Raw genomic sequence first — 23335 nt, forward strand, 5'->3', positions numbered from 1 at the left:
AGAAAAATCACTGATTTTTTTTTTCCTGAGGGTTCTTGGAAAGCTTCGCAGAGGGGCGCCTGGGTGGCTCAGTTGGTTAAGCGACTGCCTTTAGCTCAGGTCATGATCCTGGAGTCCCTGGATCGAGTCCCGCATCGGGCTCCCTGCTCAGCAGGGAGTCTGCTTCTCCCTCTGACCCTCTTCCCTCTCATGCTCTCTCTATCTCATTCTCTCTCAAATAAATAAATAAAATCTTAAAAAAAAAAAAGAAAAAGAAAGCTTCGCAGAGGAGGTGACTTTGAGATGGATTTTATTTTTTTGTTTTGTTTTGTTTTTTAATTTATTTATTTGTCAGAGAGAGAGAGAAAGCATAGCAGGGGAAGCAGCAGGCAGAGGGAGAAGCAGGCTCCCTGCCAAGCAAGGAGCCCGATGTGGGACTTGATCCCAGGACCCTGGGATCATGAGCTGAGCAGAAGGCAGATGCTTAACCAACTGAGCCACCCAGGCGCCCCGAGATGGATTTTGAAACCGAGTTCACCCAGCAGAGAAGTGGGGCTTAGTCCTCATTCCAGGGTGGCTCGGGCAGGTATGAAGGAGCACATCAGGCACTCAGGGAATGGTAAGCGTGGCTGGGTGTATAGGAGATGAGGACGGGAACAGAGAAATATTAGGATTGGAACACTTACTTGGATAGAAGGCATAGTGGTGAAGGCACTTTTTTTATTTTGTTTTTTGCTTTTGCTTTTTAATCCACTCTACACGTCAGACATCTAGAGCAGTGATCTCTAAAGAAGAGGGTGGTTTGCATGCCTCCCAGGGATGTGCTAGATGATCTCAGGAGGTGTGGGAGGAAAATATTGGAATTTCTATTTTAATTTTTTATCTTACCCTTTAAACACTTCTATTTTGGTCTGAAGTTTAGAACAGCACTGTCCAATAGAACTTTTTGTGATGATGGAAATGTTTTATATCAGCACTTGAGATGTAGCCTGGACAACCAAGGAACTGAATTTTTAAGTTTTTTAAAATTTAAAGTAACTTAAGTTACTTTAAGCCACATGTGGTTAGTGACTACTATATTGAATAGCACAGGTTAGAGTTGCATTAATACTGTTGTCTAAGTGCATACATTGATATATAAATGAGAAAACGTATATGTGCAGCTCAGCTTGTTACTGGTGGCGTATGCAATCAAAAATGTTTACAGACCACGGGGCCAGGGACCAAAATTAAAATATAGAGCTGGAACAAAAATACTGAAAAACTGCAAAGCTGGGGTAGCCCTAAGGGATTAGGCAGAGATGTCTCAGAATTTAAAACCTCTGAAATTGAAAGGGATCTTGTAGCTCCTTAGTTTTCTTAAAGAAAGTAAGGCTTGGGCCAAGAGGGGAGACACTGAGACTCACAGCTTCAGTCTTACTTCTGCATGTGACTGGCCGTCCCATACCAGCCTTTCTATGTCCGCCTCCTATCCCTTTGCCCAAGTCTTCTCTTCCGAGCACTTTTCCAATTTGTGATGATACCATTGTTCACTTGCGTATTGTCTGTCTCCTCCCATCGACTAGACTGTAAGCTCCATGGAGACAGCGCCGTGTCTCTTGTTTACCGGGACCTGGCATGTGATAAGTGCTCAAAATGCATTTGCTCAATAAATGGTTCAGGAGGTGGCTGGAGTGGGACCCACACTGGGAATAATGAGCAATCAGGCTAAACGGATATTGGGAGATGGGGACAGAGATTGATAAAGGGCCTTGAGGACCCTCTGAGCAGTCAGTGCTGCGGGCCTGGCCTGGAAGCCCGCACCTGCGCTCCGAAACTATTGGCTAATGGTGGAAAGTCAATGCACTTTGAGTCTAATGGACCTGGGTCTGAAATCCTGTTCTGTCACTTACATGATATTACCTAAGTATGATCTGAGGTAATCTACTCACTCTAAGTATTTCGTTTCCTCAGCTGTAAAATGAGGAAAATAACAATACTATTTCCCAAAGTTGCTAGTTGGATTAAAGAATTTGTATATAAATATATCTACCTATTAAGCACTAGTACACAGACTGTATGTACATAGACTATCTAGTGCATAGTACAGATACGAGATAGTTTTTTTTTTTTTTAAGATTTTATTTATTTATTTGAGAGAGAGAATGAGAGACAGAGAGCATGAGAGGGAGGAGGGTCAGAGGGAGAAGCAGACTCCCTGCTGAGCAGGGAGCCCGATGCGGGACTCGATCCCGGGACTCCAGGATCATGACCTGAGCCGAAGGCAGTCGCTTAACCAACTGAGCCACCCAGGCTCCCCACGAGATAGTTTTTATTCAATGTCAATTAAGTGAATGAATGACCTGAATGATACCATGTATACACACAGGGTGATAAAAGAGCTGTGGAGTCAAAGGACTGATATTCTTTGATGAGACACATTGTCAGAGCCTCAAATGTAACTAGTCATGTAGAAATGTGATGCACTAAGCGGTCCCTTGGAAAATATAGGGTTACTTACTGGAAAGCAGTTTGGCTGGATGTAACCAAAGCCCTAAGAATGCTTATTCCTTGTTTCTAGTAACTCCACCTCTAGGAGTCTACACTAAGCAAGTAATAAGAGATGCAAAGATTTTCTTACAGAGCCATTCACTGATGCCATTACAATAAGGCCCAAATAATAAAAACTTAAATAATAAGCAATGGGAGGGGGTGGGGATGCTTAAGGGCAGTACAGTCGTGTAAAGCAATACTATGCAAGTGACTAAAAAACCAAGTGTTTCAGAATACGATATCACAGAGAAGAGGGCCATGTTATTAATAATAAGTGAAAAAAGTAGATAAAATTCTATGTAATATGATCACAACTGTAAAATATGTTTAAAAAAAACAAGGAAGGCACACTAAACTCTTAGCTGTGATTATCTTTGGTGGGTGGGTCAGCAGCACCTGGTCAGGCCACCGATGTTCCCATCCCTGGGTTTGCCCCTTGGTGCCATTCAGCCGGCCACAAGGGTACCCTGAGTGTCAGCTCTTGGATGCACTCTTGAGACTGGAAGGGACTTCTGCCAAACCACAGTGTGATTCTTCCAGAAGAAGACTCATGCTGAGGATGGCAGCCTGGGGGAGAGGGCACAGCACTTGGGAGTTAGAGAATCTAAATTTAATCCCTGGCTTGTCCACAAAATAGCGGTGGGATTTGGGCAACTTCCTGTAGCTCTCTGCACCTCGGTTTCATCATCTGTAAAATAAGGAGAGTGGACTGAGGTGGTCTCCAAGGTACCTTTAGGCTTCAACCCTCTGCTCTCCTTTCATTTGACAAGTATTTGTTGAACCCTTTCTCTGTGCTAAACACTGTTCCAGAGACTGGGGATAAATAGGGAACAAGGCAAAGGTCTGTCCTCTTTCTAGTAAACTCTGTAAATCATAATAAAGTTTGAGCAGTACTTTTTGACTCATCACTTCCTAAAATGAGTTTTTAAGTGCTCCTGCCTTCCCTTCAGCTCTTTTCGCCTCATTTCCACTTTTCAAACTTTTATCCTCATATTGTCAAGATTGATACATCTAAATTCTGTTGGGTAATGATACTTATATCTTTACTTTGTCTATGTGTTGATTCTAAAAATTTGGTATCAATAACTATTCTTCATCAGAGTCAAGTTCTTGCCTGTGATTACATTTCCCTTTGTGAATAGCTTTTCATTTCCTGGAGTTTCTGATTGCCTTTTTTTCCTTATAAATTTGCCTGTCTCATATATTCAATTTAAAAAGAAAACAAAACCCAAAGAAAACACTTTCTCATGGCAGGTATGGCAGTTAGGGTTGGATGAGGGAGCAGAAGCTCTGTGCAGGTCATGTGAGACAGGATTTATTATAGAAGCTGCACCACATTCTATCTCTAGATCTGTCCCTACCGCATGTGGGAAAACCAGCTCCCACGCGCACACACACCCCAAATGTCTCTCAAATTCCTCCAACTCCTGCATTCTCCAAGACCTAGAGCCTGGCTACTCAAGGTGTGGTCTGCGGACCAGCATCATCGGCTTCATCTGGAACTTTGTTAGAAATGCAGAACATCAGCTCACCCAGTCCCACTGAATCACAGTCTGCATTTTAGCCAGGTTCCTAGGGCATTTGTATGTCCGGGGATGTTTGAGAAGCACTGGTCTGGGTTACTTTGTGGAACCTGCCATTTTCGTCCTGCTTGCTCCAGTTCATTGCGGTGAAGTCTCCGGCCACCAATGGCCCTCCAGCTGTTGACCGTGCTGCTGAGGCCCTTCAGAGTCAATACTGTGCCTGAGAAGGCCCTGACTTTGCTGTTATCAATGACGATAATAACACTAATAGGTACTATCTATTGATGACTTACTATGTGCCTGGTATTGTGCTGTGCATTTTATTTTATTTTTTAAAGCAGGCTCCATGCTGGGCCCCACCACAGGGCTTGAACTCACGACCCTGAGATCAAGACCTGAGCTGAGGGCGCCTGGGTGGCTCAGTTGGTTAAGCGACTGCCTTCGGCTCAGGTCATGATCCTGGAGTCCCGGGATCGAGTCCCGCATCGGGCTCCCTGCTCGGCAGGGAGTCTGCTTCTCCCTCTGACCCTCCTCCTTCTCATGCTCTCTGTCTCTCATTGTCTCTCTCACAAATAAAGTCTTAAAAAAAAAAAAAAAGACCTGAGCTGAGATCAAGGGTCAGATGCCCAACCAACTGAGCCACCCAGACGCTCCCATGCTGTACATTTTATGTGCATTGTCTCATTTCAGGCTCACAAGCCTCTACGGCACGAGAAGTATAATTATCCCACATACTAGATGAAAAAAGGTTCAAGAGGTGAAGTTACTTGCCCAAAGTCACACTGCAAGTAACTGATGCATCAAGGATTCCGTTCCAAGCTTGTATGACTCTAGAGTCTGTGCCTTTAAGCCAGGAGGACACAACGTACACACAGGCACGCACACACACACAGGCACACACGCAAGCAGGCACACACAGGCACGCACGCACACATAGGCACGCACGCACACACGCTAGCACGCACACACGCAAGCACGCACACACAGGCATGCGCATAAATGTACAACTGCTCCTCCCGCCCTTTGCATGCTCCTTTCCAGGCACTAGCCTTGCAAGGGTAATTTCTACCCGGACTGATACATGTCTCCACGGGTAGATTAGTTGTCTGGTTTTGCACTTTATATACATGGACTATAACATAGGACATTCTCTTTTGTCATAATAGAACTGCTGAATCAAGCCCCCTGGACTTCCAGTTTTTGTGAGATGCTACACTCCCTGGCTTCTTTTGTTCTGTATTATGTGTGTGAGATTCACACATTGTTGCATGTGGTATGGATTGTCTGTTCTCATTGCTGTGTGAATACACCACAATTACCTACCTGATCTACTGCTGATGGGCATTTGGGCGCCTTCCCAGGTTCCGGTGCTTAGGAATACATGAACATTCTAGCGCATGTCTTACAATGAACATATGGGTACATTCCTAGTAGAATTGGCGGGTAATACAGCACACGTATATTCAGCTCTAGTAAATGCTGGAGCGGATATACCACTTAACCTCGCATCAGTGGCTTATGAGAGATCTGGTTGCTTCTCTCCTTTGCCAACTTACTTGGTCTTTTGGCACTTTTCATCTTTTTTCATTTTAGCCATTCTGGTGGCTGTAGAGTCGAGGCCCATGGATTTCTTAGACCTCTTTGGTGGATGCATTTGTTTAGTGGTCACTCCTGGTTGCCTACCCAGAATTCATTTCATGCCCTTCTTTCCAGGAGAATCCTATTTTTTTTCTCCTGTCTCCCCTCCTAATTCTGGGCTTCAGGGGAAGCTGCTCTTAGCCCTGGTTACATGTCTAGGCTTTATTTAACTAAGGGTAATTCCTCTCCCCTTAATAATGTCAGTTCAGGGATGGGCAGGTGATCTGATTCCATCCAAAGAACCTTCAGGAAGTTTATTGGGAGGATTTGGGAAGTCTCCTTACCCTTAAGAGGGAGGCATGGGGCTAGATGATCTTACATACTGTCGTGTCTGGGTGTGACGTCTGGGGCTTCTGCCATCTGGCTACTAACTTTGAGGTGAAGCAATGTTCTTAACATCATGGGGCTGCTGAATCACACACTTTGTACTTCAGTTTGGGTGCGATAATACATGCTCTTTGTGAAAATAAAGGAAACCTCATTTAAAATGGAGTCGGACCCCTGAAGGGGGCGCTCTCAGGCAGGTACTCCCCCATAGCCTGTGTCACCAGCTGGAAGAAGGAAGATAAGAATTATTTTGACAAGGGAGGACATTTTTCACATAGGGATTTCATCTTCTGCCTTTTTTTTTTTTTAAAGATTTTATTTATTTATTTGAGAGAGAAAGAGAAAGAGAGCACAGGCAGGGGGAGGAGCAGAGGGACAAGCCGACTCCCTGCTGACAGGGAGCCCAATTCAGGGGCTCAGTCCCAGGACCCTGAGATCATGACCTGATCTGAAGTCAGATGCTTAACTCACTGAGTCACCCAGGCGCCCCTCATCTTCTGCTTTTAAGAAAAAGAAGGACGATCCCTCCCTGCCCAGCAACAACACATTACCCACCACCGGCAGCCAGCGAGAAATCACCACAACCTCCAACTCTTTTCCCACGAACTTTTATTCAACGCCCACACCCCCCAACCAAGTTTCCTCCAACAACCTAATAAAAGCTGACCTTCTCTCTGTCTCTTCAGAATAGCCTGTGGTTCACCATAGCTTGCTTGTCCCGAGTGCAATTCCTCTGCTATTCTCAGATAAACTCGTTTTGCTAGTAAAATCATTGGTTAATTTATTTTTAACCAGTTACTTAAGCCAGAGTGAGAAGTTTCTGTACCTTGAATCCTAATTGATACGACTTGTTTTAAAGTTAGTGCCCACCAACATCTGTGCAGAGCTCCGTGCCCAGAAAACTCAGCTACTTCCAGGAGGCTTCCCTGGAGGGAAATGTGTCTCCAGCCACTGAGGCAAACTGCCTGCCCAGGCTCCCAGGAACCAAGAGAAGGAGCATCTACTGTTGATGGCATTTGGGCGCCTTCCCAGTTTCAGGTGCTTCAGAGGCTGAGGCTCCTGGCTGGAGGTGAATCCTAACCCCCTCTAGCAGTTCGAGTGTGACCCTCTGCGTGCTTCACCTCTGTGACCTTGGGGTTTTTTGTCTGTAAATTGGGGGCTGGGAATCCGCGGGGTGTGGGTTGCAATGAGAACCTAGAACGGAAAGTTGTCCTAAGCAGTCAGGGGCCGCAGAGGCCTGGCCGCTGCCCGCAGGCCTGCTCCGCACTGAAGCCACCGGGGCCTGAGCGGGGACGCCACCCGGCCTCCTGACCCCCCCAGTGCAATGTTTTCTTTACCCTAACGTGACTCAGCCTCTCCTCCGAGGGGTCATCTCATGCTTTTCTGCCTCTTCCCTAAATGCAAGGCCTCAGTGGGTCCTGGAGTAGGACCGGGTCAAGCTCCTGCGGCATCTCTCTCCACCAGCCCCCCTCCGCCGGCGGGGCTCCCGCCAACCGAGCTCGGCGGCGCCTGGCCTCGCGCCCGCGGTGGCCGGTGGCCGCCTGGGGCCTTTGTTGGCCGCGCAGCCTCCTCCCTCGCCTCGGGCCACTTTCGCTCCTCGCTGGGAGCTGCGTAGCCGCAGAGAAAGGCCTTCGGAGCCCTTCTCTTTCCAGCCAGCCTTTATTGAATTTCACCTCCATTTTGTTTCCTTTGCAAACAGGAACATCATTTATCTTGGACCTCACGTTGCAGAGGTCTCCAAGCGCTCTCCCTCGCCCGGCGACGACTGTTGACGCACGGTCGGTCCGTTCCCTGCCTCGCCCCTCCCCCCCAGGCCGGCCCTGAAGTGTCCGCAGCTGTGCCCGTGATTACCCCGCCCTTTCTGTGCCCGCGCCCAGGACGAGCTGCCGTACAGCGCGGCCATTACCGCCGACGAAAAGGGACAATTTTCAGACATTTTTGCTTTTCATCAGGGAAGCCGGCGGCACAAAGAAAGTGCACCATTTTATTCTAAATGCTTTTTAAATATGGGTCACTTGGCCATAATCAGCCCCAAAGGCTGGAGAAGTTCAAAGCCTGAAAGCAATCACACAGATCGGCAGGTTCTTTGTTCTCCCTTTTAAGTTATGTGACTTGACACCAGAAAAACGGGGCGGGGGCGTGTGTCTCCAACCCCACGTCCCGCCCCCCGCCCCGCCCCTCCCTGCTCTCCCCACAGTGAGTGGGGAGCGGGGAGATGTTTGCCCGGCCCGGAGTGGCGGCCTGCGGGCCAGGAGCGCCTTGGCACTTTTTGCTCCTGTTTCGGGAAGTTGTGAGATCAGGGGGCTAGTGGTCCGGTCTTTCGGCGCCGGTGGCTTTCCCAGCCCGCGCGGTGCTCGCGGAGGCCCCGCGGGGCTGCGCGGAATGGGGGCTCCTCCGCCGGCCGCGCCCCCCCCCAGCCATCTTAGAGGCGCGGCCCCGCGGGGACGGGGTTGGGGCGGTGCCGGCCGAGGAGGAGACCCGCATGCGGAGGCCTGCGTCGGGTCCCCGGGGGCGGCGGGGGGTGAGGGGGGAGCGCTCAGCCGTGACTCGGGCGGTTTCCGCGGCCCCGGGGAGCGGTTGCCGGAACTGACCCCGAACCTGGAGGTGGCCCCGGGAGGGTCCCTGGGCTACACGAGGGCTGGACAGTTTCCCAAGACATTCAGGCTCGAAACTAGAGATGGTATCGAGGGGTGCGTAGCCTCCCTAGATGCGATGCGTAAAGAAGAGGCGGCTCCCCTGGAGGGCATGGCTTAGGGTCTGCCTCTGTGCCCTTGAGCCCGGTTCGACTGCCAGCTAGCTAAGGAACCTAAACTTTGGACCCCCATTTCCTGTCTGTCAGTTAGGAGTCATCCCAGTGGCTATGCCTTAAGGTTGTCTTGGGGACAGCAGTGAGAATGAAGCCAGGTCCATCTTTGTCAGCTCAGATGAAAGAATGAGCACCCGAGGTCATATCTCGGCCCCCAGGCACGCTCGACCGACTGAGGACCCTGTAGGAATGCAACCCCACTAGCTTGCAAGTAAAGATATTTTTCAGATTCCAAGTCTCTTGAGTTGGAATAGACCTCTGGGGGACCATACCAAATGGCACCAGAGCATCTGGCCTCTAGTCAATGGTGAACACCTCGGGGACCCCCGTCCCGAATTTTGCCCTTAAAAGCCTTCACCTGCAAGCCATTGGGGAGTGGGTACTTTGGAGCATTAGCTCCTGGTTCTCCTGGGCGGTGCCAAACCAATAAATAGCCTAGCTTTCTTCACTGCAAAAGCTAGGTATCCGTTCTTACTGGCTTGCGGCATAGGGGGGTGGGCAAACTCTCATTGGGTTCGCTCAGGTGATCATACAAAGCCCTTGATGTCCTAGAGTGAGTATTTACTACACTTAGTCTAATTATTCCTGAGCATTTAGAGGTGACAAATGGAGATAGGTAAATGATGGCTTCCCTTCCCTCTCTTCTTTCCTTCCTTCTTGCCCCCCAGACACAGGGAAGAGAGCCATTATTCAGCAGGTTTAGGGAGCAACTATAAATCAGTTGTGGTGCAGTTATGTATGTAAAACTCTATTTGGTGGTCATACACAAAGACACGAAGTCCCTGCTCTGCCAATCGCAGCTTTGTAACATCCGACGCGCTACTTTACCTTTCTGAGTCTCGGTTTTCTCATCAGTTAAAAGGTGTGTGAATCCTGACCTGCTGGTGTATCAAGTGAGATAATGCATGTAATGTTTACTTCTACCTTCTTTCCAGGGGTCTTCCTATCTTGCATTTCATACTGGAGAAAGTGGCGGTGTGCAGTGTATTGGGATTCCGACATCGTCGCGGGGGTAACAAAAGGGCAGGCTGGACTGGACTATAATACAGCTGAGGACCTCTGTGGTTTAAGTGTGGGAGAATTTCCGGGGGAGAGAGTTACTACTAAAGAACTTGTAAGGCTGTCCCGATTTTGACCTTCACTGAGCTTCTCACAATCCGGTTCCTGCTGTTATCACTTTGCTTGATGATGAGGATGATGATAGCAAGCTGTGATATTATACTTTATAATAAATATTTGGTCTTTCTCCTGGTTCCTGACTCACAGCTCCTAAAACCCTTGGAATTTCCGAAGAGAGCTAGGGGTGTCTCTTGTTATGTTAATGAGGGGACCGATGGGCCAGCACCTACAGGCGGGGGCCGGCTGCGGGGAATCCACCAGGTGATTAGAGGGTTGGAACTTTCAGACCCACCTTCCTGAGCGCCAGGGAGGGGACTCAGGTGGAATCAATCACCAATGGCCACTGATTTAATCAATCGTGCCTGTGTCATGAAGCCTCCATAAAAGCCACAAGGACAGGTCCGGAGAGCTTCCGGGTGGGTAAACACATGGAGACTGGGGGGAAGTGGCGAGCTCCCTCGGAGCGCATGGGAGCTCCGCACCTTGACCCGCGTCGCCTCCACCTGACTGCTGGTGACGCGTGCCTTCTTCTAGCAGGTGGGTGACCGAGTAAATAAAACGGTTCTCTCAGTTCTGTGAGCTGCTCTAGGAACTTCCCGGCACCCCAGGAACGGGCGTCGTCGGACCCTCCCGTCCACGCGGCTCGGCGGGGTCGGGAGGTCGCTGGGGTGACAACTCAGAGCTGCGACGCAGTGGGGGCGGGGCAGCCTGCGGGCGGCCGGGGGCCGGGGGCCGGGGTGGGTTGGCCCGCCGCCGCTTGCGGAGCCTTGCTGGCGCTGGGGAGGCGGCCGCTCGCGCCGGCGTCGGGACCATGCGCGTGGGCCAGTGCGGTGGGTGCAGGGGACACGCAGCGGGGAGGACTGGGGTTTCCTGCTCACCGGCATTTTGGCACAAGCTTAGGAACCGCCTCCCTTCCTGAGTTCCCCTAAGTGCAGTGAAGGCTGGTGAGAACTTAAAAAACCCACCTCTTGAAGAGCCCGGGAAAACCACGTGGCCGCGGACGCAGGACGTGCGAGAAGCTTCGGTGTCCCGACCCTCTGCCGCTGGCTTGCCCCCAGCTCTAGTTCCCGCCAGATCTGTAGTGTTTATACCCTGGGTCCAGTCCCTGTATGTCCTCGGTTTTTGAGTAATCCGAGTCTACTGAAAAACAGAGCGTCTGGCTACCACGCTTACTTGCTCATCAGTTGATTCTACCTTATTGTCTTCTGTTCTGGATCTATTTATTTTTGGTTATTGCTTAATCTCTATTCTGATAATGGAGCTGAAGTCTGTAAGGATAATCATAGTTTTGTAGGAGTATTCTTTGGCTCCCCACTTTTCTGCTTGTTTTGGTCTGTTTTTCATGTGAGGGTTTCCTCCAATCTCTATTGACCCTTGCTGTCCCTTCATATTGCAGAGCGAGGCCGTGACCGCCCAGCTCCAGGCTCCGCGCGAGTTTCTGTGCATCCTGGAAGGCTCCGAGCTCTGGCCTCGCGGTCTCTCCGACTCTCCCCTGTCTCTCTCCTGGCCCGCTGGGCTCCCATCAGTTCCCCAGGCACATAGACTTTGTTGTTGCTTTGCGGCTTCGCAATTGCTGTTCCCGCTGCCTGGAGGGACGATCCCCTGGGGGCTCCCTTGGCTTATTCACCTCTTTCAGGTTTCTGCTCACATAACCCTCTACCACAGAGGTCTTCCCTGACGCCCTGTGTGAAACTTCTACCTGGGCCTTCGTCGGCTTTCCTTTCCGTGGGCCGTAGGGTCCCCTGACATGGCAGCACGTAGGGTATGCTGGGTCAGGTTTACCATGATGCTGTATTTGTGTGAGGCCCGGTCCATGCAGTCAGGGTTCTTTATTTTGTTCACTCTGTGTCTGCTGCACCTGAAGCAGTGCTTGGCACACATTAGTATGTATTTAATGCAGGTTTGATGCAGGAAGGAAGGAAGAAGTGGTGGCTTCACTGAGCGTGGAAGGGCCAGGACCTGGCCCTTCACTGAAGATCCCTAACCTTCAGTCTCTCTGGATCCTTCTTTTGGGTCCATTTCTTCAGCCGCGGGAGTCCTAGCTGCCAGTGTCCTTGGAGTTGACTGGGAGGTCTTTTATCTGATCCTCCTGTTTACAGCAAAGTACCCCTGTCTTCTGAGCCCTTTGAATTAATCTATCCTGGGAGCTAGAATAGCAATCCCCTGGTTGTGTTATGTAGGGGTGGGTGGGGGAGAGGAGCCCGACTGATTGCCAGTCTTAAGCCCTACCCACACCCTTATTCTCAGAAGTACCCTGCATCTCTGATTCCTGTACCCTCTGGGGTTCTGCAGGGTTTATCACAAGTATGTGCTCGTAACTGTTTCATTGGCCCGCGGGGGAGGAAAGCCCTAGCGTGCAGTGTTGGCTCCTTGCCATGGTGTAAGTCCTCCCACCATAACTGAACTTAAGCTATCGTCATGACATCACTGAACACGGACTTGGGAAGAAATGCACAATCGGACACCAGTGTTCCACCTTCTAGACACAATAGATGTGAATGACTTCGAGTGTAGATAATAAGACCTAGTAACATAAGAGGGAGGTGAAGACTTTTGAACAGCTGTTAACTTTGTTTTATTAAATATAATTTGAGGTTTATGTAATTTTTTTTTTTATTATTAAAGATTTTATTTGACAGGGAACCCAAGCAGGGGGAGTGGGAGAGGGAGAAGCTGGAGCAGGGAGCCTGATGCGTGGCTTGATCCCAGGACCCTGGGATCGTGATCTGAGCTGAAGGCAGACGCTTAACAACTGAGCCACCCAGGCGCCCCAGAGGTTTACATAATTTTTAATGATGGTTCTTTTTAACTAGCTTGTAAGTTTCCTAAAAATTTGACAGTCTGCTCTGGTGAGCTTCTGTAAGCTGGTTCTAGCATGTATCCTCTTGCTTTTGGATTCCCTTACTCTTGCAGGCTTTAATTTTTTGATATCTGGTATCTTCTTTCTACGTCAGTTATCCCTGGTTCATCTAATTTTCAGTTTCTAAAATTTTGTGAATGGCTCTTTTCCACTTGTCCTCTTCTTGACTTCCTTCTCACTGTCCTATTGGGCTTAAGCCTTCCTGAAAAACATCCTTTTACTTCCATTTTCATGGGTTTCCAAAGGCAGTCAAGGTAAAGCAGGTATTCAAAGTGCTTTGTTTAACCAGAAGTGTCTGCAATTAGAGTAATTTTGAACTTACTGCACATACATGCTTAGAAATGTACTTTCTGACTATGTTCTTTGGCTTATATGGATTCTTTTTTTGACTGTTGAATGGTTGGTAACCTTCTATGGCTCCCATAAACTTTTAGTATGACATTTACTTCATTAATTTCCATTGCTTACTGTGCTTTTGGTATGAGAATGGGTTCATTATAACACCACAGGAGTAACTCTTTTAACCACCTAGAAATCAGACATTAAACAGTCAAGTTTTTATTTTCAAGGGTCTTTGTTTTGAGTAAAATGAGGCAGTGGTTTTTAAATTTTTTCAATATGTTTTTTTCTTTCCAGAGTTTGACTTTATTCCCAGTGAGCTTATCTATCTTAAGGTAGAGGGTAGAGAAGGAGGGAACTAGAATTGTTAGAGCAGGAAAGAAGGAAATTCATGTTGAGGTTTTATTCACTTTGAAGACAAAATAATAGGCTTAAAAGTCACTTACTGTGAAAAAAGGATTTTATAAATTCCTTTATCTCCTCCTGCACTATAACAAGACTCGGATGTTGGTTGTAACTGAGACCTCACTTCATCTCCATTCTCTCCACAGCTTGGTTGTTCATGGCTCCTTCCTTTAACGGAAAAATACCCTAATGTTCTTCCACTACTAAGCTAGTTTGAGTTTCTGTTACTTGTTGCTAAGGGTTCTAAGTCTTTTCAGTTACGAGAATTTTGCGGGTCTCCGTTCCACACGATAGCTGTTTTATTAGCAGTATTTTGACTGAGAAAATCCAGCCAACACAGATAGATGGGCAAAAGGATACAATGAATTCAGTAATGCTTATGAATGAATTTTATTTAGCACATCAAAATGTATATATACAATATTTGTAAAATGGGAGTGCCTGCAAGTCTAAGACGTTTTTTCGGTGTATAAATGATGCTTGGGGACCATAGGGATTTGTAGATTCCTTGAAATAACTCGTCGCTCCAGCTGCCTATTCCCAGACCCAAAGATGCTTCCTTCACAGGTTGGCAGCCACTGCTTTAGATTACCTTCTCCCCAAAGTCCTTCTCATCTGATTTGAAATGAGTGCTTTCCTGCCTTTCTCCAAGACCCCACTGGATCTGCTCCAGCTCCTAAGTACCTCTTGACCCCATCGCACTCTTCTACACCTGCTGCCGCCGCTGCAGTCCAGGCCCCGCTCACCCTCACAGGCACTGATGGCGACAGTCGGGCTGTCTGGCCCCTCTTCAGGTCTGTTCTTCTCCAGTCCGCACTCTGTACTGCAGGTGTTTCTCATTGTGTCCTTGCCGGAAACACTGCTGCTCCCGTGTCCCAGCAGGACAGCTGGGATACCTTTGTTTCCGTCCCACTTAACTGCTCGTGTTCTGCAAACGTGTCTTGTGCCTTTTGCTTATGAGCTTTTGTTTGAACCAGTTCTTCTGGCTCGAACAGTCTTTCTCCTACACATGACAAGTTCATGCTCAGCTCAGATGTCACCTATGACCCCCACAAGCCTCCTGGTCCATGATAGCCATACCTTTTCCCGGCATCCTGTAAGCACTTTGGTGCAGGCTTTGGTGAGGGACTTCTCGCCACGTGGGCACTGTGGGGAAAGGAACGGTTAGTCACGTTTCTATCTCCGAGCACCGCAGACAGTGCCCGGTACATAGCAGATGCCTGATAAATGTTTACTGAACAAACTGATGTGGATTGGTATGCTTATGAGTACAGGTCTGTTGGAGACTAGCTCCTGAATAAGATTCAATGTTATTTTATTATAAAGCCATGGAAGTGGAACAAGAAAAACCTGTTAAAATTATTTTCCCAATTGTTTTTTCCCATTTCAGTCTCTTTTGACATTTTTTTCTCCCCAATAAGACTTCATTTCATCTGACTGCAAAAGCAACACATAGCTTAGTATTTCCATGGACATCAGACAGGCTCGGGTTCAACTTTTGCTACTTAGTGGCTGTGTGCTTGTACGCAGTACTTGATCTCTTTATGCCTTCGTTTTCTCATCTGAATAATGGAGATTGTTATAATAGTTCTTCCTAAGACTGTCATGAAGATGAAATTAGTGTACGGAAAGTGCTTAACACAGTAACCTGGCGCAGTGATTGCTCCATAAATATGCACAGCTGACATTATGGTCAATGCAGAAAAGGTAGTCTGTGAGAGCGGGGATACAGTTGGGAGTCTTTGGCCCAGGATCTTCACTGCATTGCATTAAAAGAAAACATAAATCTGACTCCAGAAGCCTTGGATGAGAATCTTTAGGACAGCCTTTCTCAACCACAGTTCATGTGAACCACAAAGCTCAAAATGACCAAGTGACTCTTTTCTCCCCTGAGGATGCTACATAAGAGCACCATTCTAAATGCACATGAGAGCTGGCTGACTATATGCAAAGCTTGATTGAGGACACTGGGGTGTAGGCCTCTCTCCACCCCCTCCCCTTTCAGAAAGGCTGCTCTGCTGCTTCTTGAAGGCCTGGGGCAGAGCTCAGCATAGTGCTGCTTGTCTTCCGTGGAAACCTCATTTTCTCCAGCCTTCTCAGGATGGCTGATAAAAATCTCTCCCTCCCTCACCCATGTGATAGGTTCCTAGAACACCATTCATTTGTTCTTATTCCACATCGTGCTCACCACATAGCCAGTAGTTCTGCCAGGTGTTCCCTTCTCTTGAAAGAACCCGTGTCTCCCGATCCTTGTGTGCCCTCCTTCCTCTGGGATCGCTGTGAAGAGTGTTGCCAAGAAATGCATGTGCATAACTGGACTCTAGAGCAGGAAACATTGACCTTTTTCCCTTCACTTACAGACTTCTAAAAGTCCTCTAGATACCTTGCCACTGCCAAATTCCTCTTCTTGACAAAAACTATAGAATTCTCTGGGCACTTAATCTAAGCGCATCATGATTTGTGCTGCTGAGGCTTCCAAAGATGGGTGCCGTACGGCAGAGCAAATCTGCCCTTTTGGAGCCATTCCTGCGTCCTGTTGCTCTTCGGTGCCGACAAAGCTCATGCTGCCTCCCAGGAAGGTCCCAGGCAGCTTTCTTGCTGGCGAGGGCCACGAATAGTGGATGGAGGAATGATCCTGGGTAGGCAACTAGCACTGTCTACAATCCACATAATGGAATTATCATATAGCCATTACCTTTTGAAGAATATTTATTGACATGGGAAAATGCTCACAATATATTAAAGAAGAAAGCAGGATACAAATCTGTAAATACAGTATGATCCCAGTCTTGTAATAAAATAAATTCTATCTGCATAGAAAAAATACAGGACAGAAATACACTAAAACATTAACAGTGATTATCTTGGTGGTGGGATTTGGGTGACTTTAGCTTTCTGCATTTTCCAAACTTTTCATAATGAGCATATATTCATAGATTACTTTCATGATGGCGGGGGTGGGGGACAGGTCCGTACCGGTGACACCATGACACCAGACACCTAGTATCGGGAGGCAGTGAGACTGATGCGGTGTTGAGGAGCTACTCAGTACCTGCACTGCCGCAGGAGGTGTCCCCATTTATAAAGGAGGGCAGAGAACCCGTCTGCCCACCTCCCAGGACCACGGGTGTGGGAAGGGGGCCCCGAACGTCTGTCAGCTGTACTCAAGTGCCTTGTGGTGGTACTTGCATGCCCTGCGTTGGAGGGCAGGAGGGCTGCGGACACGCGGCCCATCCGTATGCTCCTCCCTGCCGTGGGCCGTCGCGGCAGGCATCTGTCTAGGGCAAGCCTGCAGCCCTGGTCTCTGACCTCAAGGATTCCAGGTCCTTGTTTGAAATCCGGTCCTGCGCAAGTCTTCCACTCACAGATCCGCTCCAGGTCACCCCCCTGCTTATAAGGTGCCTTAAACTGGTTCTGCTGAAATGGTTATTGCTTAAAATGGCCTGAGAATGCCCGCCTGCAGCACTCCAGAATCCTAGGAGGCCCCAGGTAGTCAGGGTGGTGAGGGGAGGGAGGGAGGTGTTGGGAGTCAGGCCAGCCAGACTTGGACTCCTGTTTGCAGTGACACTGGGAAACTGAGGCCTGCAGGGACGGTCTCTAACAGGAGATGCGATGAGGTTACTTGCGATAAGAGACATGAAAAGCCCAGCACATACTAAGGACTGAGCAGACGTTAGTTTGCTTTCCAGGGGCAAAATGAGGTCCTTCCTCTCCCCCTGCAAATGCTCTCTTCAAAAACAAAGCCTAGTACTTAGTGCCCAGTGCAGGGAACCGCAGAGTGAAACACACTCCTTGAAAGCAGTAGAGCACAGCGACTTAAGCAGGACTGTTCAAACACTGTGCACAGCTGGCAAGATGCTATCTCGGTAAACCTGTCTTCACGTAGGTAAGCCGACACTCATGCCAAAGCTATTTGCTTGTAGAAATTATAAAAATACTTTAAAAATGCATTTGTAGGATGAAGTAACAAAAATACTTTTTCTAAACTTTTTTCACACAATCTAAATTTATGAATTGCCGAGTTTCATTTCATTTACTGTTAAAACATGGGTCACCCACCACTTCTCCAACTATCTGGATGAAAATCCTGAAGTATATTGTATTCTTCCTAGCCTTTTATTCTGGAGTATTCAGGACTTACTCAGTTTTGTGAAATCAAGTCCGGGTCCTCTCTCTGAGAATTTGTCTATGGGCCATGCTGTTGGTACAGATCTTTCTGGGTCCACCAGTGTCCTTTGGGAAACAGACTGGCCCAGACTTGTGAGGCCTGGTGTAGATTTCCTCCTCCTCCCTGCCCTCCTATCCGGATTTTAGCGGGGCCTTCAGTGGTTTTCGGTAGACCTGCCTTCTATTGAGCAGCCACTTCCTCTGCCATTTTGTTCTTTGTTTTTGTTTTGAGTTATCTGGCTTTCAAGCCCATTAAAAAATCTGTTAAAATGTATGCAAATTTTAGTAAAGAGGTAAAAGGAGAGATTCTTGAGGATCTCTCCTATGAGTAAATTGCAAGAAACTCTAGTGACTTCTTTGGCAGCTCAAAGGCCTTTAAAAACTGCATCCTTGAACTGTTGTTTTGTCAGAGAAGGGATCTCTGGATAAATGACATTTTCCACCAATACTCCACGTACTTTACCTATCCTTAGAAGGGGTATTATGGTAAGTGAGATAACAGATGTGAAAACACTTTAAAAAAAAGCATAAACTCTGAAATATTGTTTGCCCCATGTATCTGTAAAGAAACACACACAGATGGCTAAATTGAATCAACCCCAATGTTTTATTTAATTTAAAGTTTTAAAAGGCAGTGGTTAAGCACATTATCTATGTGTATATATGTATGCATGTACGTACATGTACATACATCCATGCAGACATATATACAAGGAAACCAACCCCTTTCAGCTTTAGCCACTGATTAACTAGGCCCACTGTCTATTGCAGGATCCATATTCTACTTCTTCATATGACCAATTCTAAAAGTAAAAATAAACAGCCTTAATCAGTTTAACAGTAACTGTGTTTCTTTTTTTTTTTTAAATAAATAAAGTTACCATTAAACTGATCACATATGGTAGAAAGGTCAAACACACACACAAGCGCACACACAGTCCCAATGTACAACCTGTGACCTATGAATGACCTATATGTACAAATGGGGGCTGCTGACCCCCTCCACCCCCAGCAGAGGCCATGAGAGAACTCCCAGCACTCCGGGAGTCCCCATCCTCTCTGCTGGGTTGGAGGACGTGTGTTCCTGGCACCCCGAGTTAGACCTCAGAATGCATGCTCCCATGCAATGATACAGATGGGGGTTCAGTTCTATGGTACTAGTGTTAAGGTACGTAAGAGAATAAATAGGCATCTGTAGCTGCCTCAGAACTAAACCATCATTTATAACCCTTTAGAGGGAGAAATGTATTCTGAAGTTCTCGATAAGGGACCTACAAACTTTTAGAATGTAATCAGTTTGCAAGTCTGGGGCTGTGTGTGTGCGTGTTTGTGCATTTCCACATATTTGTACAAAATTGAAGAGTGGGACTAGGTTTATGGAGCAGCTGCTTGGCTTCCATGTAGTCAGTCCTGATCTAACAAGTCACTTGCCTCAGCCCTTATTTAGCGGCTCGTTCTGCTTCTCACGTGGCTCCGTCTGCTGGAGAGATTCAGAAGGGGGCAGCTTTCACAGGCGAGAGAGGAAGGCCACGACTACATCTAAGAACCTTGGCAAACAGAACGGCCAGATTCAACCGGGGCTGCTTTATAGGATGAAGTCCTTCAGTTCCATCCCAATGAAATGGAATTCCTCTTCTTCTGTGGTTAGCCCCTGCCACTCCATCTAACTGCAGCTCTGTACGAACGCCTCGGTATTGCGAAAACACAGGATCACCTCTTAAATATGCTGGATTCTCAACGAGTAAACCAGTTAATGTGTTTCTAGCCAAAGCAAGGGCATAAATGTTTTAGAGAAAAGACTCCCCTGGAGCTACAGAGAAAAGATGCTGATAAAAGCAATATTGAGAGTTGGGCAGGTGACGCTTTTAGTCTGTGTCAGAGCTGGTCTCTTCGATGACAGAGTACTGGTTGAGTGCTTCCTCCAAAGGCGTTATTGTCCCATCAGGTTTTAGTCCCATTGGTTTAAGCAACTCCTCCCTGGAAAAAGAGATAAAAGAGAGAAAAAAAAAGTATTCACCAGCATCACACACACACCCCTCCCCCCGCCCAAATCCACATCCTTTTAAAAAGAAAAGTCTTTAAAAACCAAAGTATTTTTCCTCAAGCTCTCTGTGTGTTTGTAACAGGAAAGATGAAAGGGGCATGGAAAGAAAAAGAGGGAGATAAAAGACTTCATTCACACAGGCCAAACCTACTAAGCCAATTAAAAGTATGAAAAGTCAAGGTCTAAATGGGCTCAGGACAAGGAGCAGGTCTCTTCTGTTTTTAATAATTAACTTTTTTTCCTTTTGTGGATTCGTTGTTTTAGTGAAGTTGAAGCTGCCAAAATTTCACGGGTCCCAGTGGGCCAGGCATATAATCAAGTGGCTGATTTGATACTTATGGATTTCGTTCAGTGGAATAAATGTCAGATTTGATTTTGCCTCTCCAACCTCTAGCGATACATAAGTGCTTCTCGATTCAGTCCAAGTCAACTGGACTTCCCCAACTTTCTCCCTCCCTTTTATTTCCTTCTCTCTCTCTTTCCTTCTTTTTTTCCCCTTTTTTAAACACCATTGCTTTTGTTTGTGGCAGTTTAATTATGGGATTGACAGCCATTTTAATCTCTTCAAAGCTCCCCAACTGCCTCTTTTCAGCTAATCCAATTATATCTACTCCACAAGTTACAGCCTCATCTAAAGATGATTAATTATTGATTAAGTCAATCAAAAAGCATTAGGAAAGATTTATTTAATCTTTTCATAGGCTCTTATTTATTACATGGAGATTATGGCAAATGTACCTGTTGAGTTGCTAACTCTAGTCCTCTTCCCACCCCCAAAATGTCAGCAGTGTACTTTAAGAGTAGCCTCAAAGAGGTACATGAGCTGCTTAAAATTTATTTCTCAAGGAAATGGGCACCACCCACTGAGAACATGTCTATAACCAGGAAGCCCCACGGCAGCAGCTGTAATGCTGGCGGGATCTGGAGTGGAGGGGACACTAAAACTGCTTTCCCTCTGCCTCCTTGCTGTTGTCCCAGAGGCCAGCACAAAGAAGGGCTCCCTTCTGGGGAGGGCCGGCCGCACAGCAGTGTGAGGTGTGAGAGGCGCAGTGAAACCCCTGGGGAGGGGTTAGAACAGCTCAGTGGTCCCTGGCTCAGCCAGCAGGAGCCGAATCGAGCAGCTTCGGCTAGCACCAGAGGACTATTTGAGTAATGGGATGGCTGCCTGGCTATGTTGAGGCTCCTGAGTTATAAAGGAGGAGATGTGGTTCCTGGTCCAAGAAATGGGGTCAGAATCATAGAACTTGAAGGGGCCTCAGAGATCATTTAGTCCAACCCCCTTGTTTACTAAATGAGACTGAGTGACTTACCCAAGGTCACACACCTAGTGGCAAGCTGGACCTGGGACACAGGTTTCCTGCATCCCAGGCTAGCGCTCTTGGTGGTGTACCACCTCTGGATTAACTGCTCTAACTGCACTGCAGGAGCACATTGCATTCAGCTGTTCAGTGTCTGTTCAGCTCCTCCATGCCAGAACCTAGGCCATACACTAGGCAGGGAAAGGAAGAGTGGGCACAACGGTCCTTGAGGAGCAGGTGAAACATATATGAAAAATAACTCCAAACATAATGGGGTAAATGCTGTCCCAGAATCACGAACAAAGAACTGGCAGCTCCAGAGATGAAGCACAGACCGAACTGCATGGGGGAGGGAGGGTGGCATCACAAATAAGGTATCCGAGGCCGAGCAAAGAAGGCACAGAGCATCTGAGGCAAAGGAGACCAACGGGCTCTGTATGGTCCCATCTACTTGTGTGTTTTGTATCCCTTTTTGGACTGTGTCCATTCCTTTCTCTCTGCTCCCAGGAAGCTGTGAAAGGGCCCAGTGTTTGCAGAGGAGTGAGGTTCAATGAAGGAGTGGCAGGAGGTAAGGCTCAAGGGTAATTTGGGGTCTAGCGGGTAAGTCTGGGTTTTGCTCTGTAAGGGATGTCACATCTATTTTATAAGGCAGTGTCTCTGGCAGCAATGGGGAAGGTGCACCAGACCAGGGAGAACCTGGTGGCAGAGAGACCAGTCATTAGGATGTCATGGTACAGTGTGTGTGACAGGAGATAGGCTACTGGACTCGGGCTGTGACCCGCTGGAAGGGGAGAGGGCTGCTGAAGGAGAGACTGGGGGAGGGGCAGAATGTCCCTGTGGCCTCCGGCTTAGATGACCAAGAGGATGGTGATACAATTCACTGGAGCAAGAACACAGCAGATGAAGTAGATTTTGGTGGGGAGATGCTGACATCTCTCAGGACATGAAGAGCTTGAGGCCCTTGCATGACAACCAGGTAAATGTTTAGGTGAAAGCCAGAAACAACCTGTTTCCATGAAAACTTCCCTCTAGCACTGATATATACCCCATATCTACATTTTTACAACACAGTTGCCTCGTTCCAACTGCTTGTGCTAAAGGATTTTTTGATACTGGACACTGCTTACTAATGACGTAAAAGGACAAGGGGCTAACCTGCTAGGAATAAAACACTGAGGGATAAGAAAGTTGACAGGTCTAAAGGGGCCTGTGGAAGAGGGCACAGTAAGATGGGCTAGGCAGCGAAGGGTCGGGGTAGATAGAAGCAGAACCCTGGATGGGACCAGAGGACTTCTACGGAGATGGTGATGAGACGCTGGGGGGATAGGCCCCCGCCCTGCCCCACTACCAACATGACTCCACCTCTGTGACAACAGGATGATGCTGGGCTAGCTACCAGCTGTACAAAGTAGCTATCACCTTCTCCAAATCTAGGAGGAATATTTTCAAATCAAGTCCATTGGTTTCATCCCTACTCCAATTTCATGATGGAAATAATTAAGAACATTACAGAAGTCCCATGGCCAAATTATAGGAACTTGTCTATGGGATAAAGGGGCCCATATTTTAATTCTCACCTGTGAACTATTCTTCTCAAGCATTTATTTTTTGGGTCCTTTGTATCACCCTCTGAGGGCTCCACAGGATACCTGGACTTAAGGACACCTCTGTAGGAGAGGTGTCGTGCTAACTGGCCATATAATTATGCATTTGTGCAAATGAATTAAGATAGCAATGTGATACAGTGTACAAAAACAAAAATATCTGGAGTTAGGAAGTCTGTTTGGAGCCTTGGCTATTCACTTACCAGTTGTGTGATCTTGGGCAAGTCTGAGTCTCAGTTTCCCTGTCTGTGAAATGGGGATAATGCTAATACTAGTTCTACCTAATTCCTAGTGATGATGTGAGGAGTAACCATAACAGAACCAGTGGTGGTGGCAATAACAACAATGATGTAGGTCATAGAGTTCTATGAACTGCAAACGAGTCCTAAATACTAGTTATTATTATTGTGGTACAGTGAAAGGCACACACAGGTTTTGGAGTCGGACAGACCTAGGTTCTAATCCTGGGTCCACCAGTCACTAACAGTAAGACCTGGAACTCTCTGAACTTCAATTCCTTATCTGTAGAACTGGGATAGAAATACCCACCTCACTGAGCTGTCATTAAGGCAAAAGGTCACTATACATATAAACTGTAGTGTACTGGCTGGAATGTAGGTGGAACAGCAAGTTGCATTTCCTGTCTTTATGTGCTTATGGGAGGCTTTCCCAAGCTGCGTAGGGCACTCTGGGA

At 47.5% G+C, this 23335-nt stretch overlaps 1 protein-coding gene and 1 long non-coding RNA gene across 7 annotated transcripts in view; one reads left to right on the plus strand and one right to left on the minus strand.

Moving 5' to 3' along the window:
* LOC117998777 overlaps window positions 1-23335 on the plus strand; it is a 170951-nt gene that overhangs the window by 54007 nt on the left and 93609 nt on the right. The window lies entirely within an intron of this gene.
* RIC8B (RIC8 guanine nucleotide exchange factor B) overlaps window positions 18284-23335 on the minus strand; it is a 98765-nt gene continuing 93713 nt past the window's right edge. For 2 of the 6 annotated variants that reach the window (XM_034987664.1, XM_034987661.1), the window contains one exon: window positions 18284-19672. In XM_034987664.1, the coding sequence (XP_034843555.1) occupies window positions 19561-19672 (112 nt within the window). In that variant the 3' untranslated portion in view covers window positions 18284-19560. The remainder of the gene's footprint in view (window positions 19673-23335) is intronic. The other 4 variants (XR_004676077.1, XR_004676076.1, XR_004676075.1 and 1 more) reach the window with 3 other exon arrangements.

The sequence above is a fragment of the Mirounga leonina genome, unplaced genomic scaffold (assembly GCF_011800145.1).
Source record: "Mirounga leonina isolate KUSES-001 unplaced genomic scaffold, KU_Mleo_1.0 Mir_418, whole genome shotgun sequence".
NCBI classification, from domain to species: domain Eukaryota; kingdom Metazoa; phylum Chordata; class Mammalia; order Carnivora; family Phocidae; genus Mirounga; species Mirounga leonina.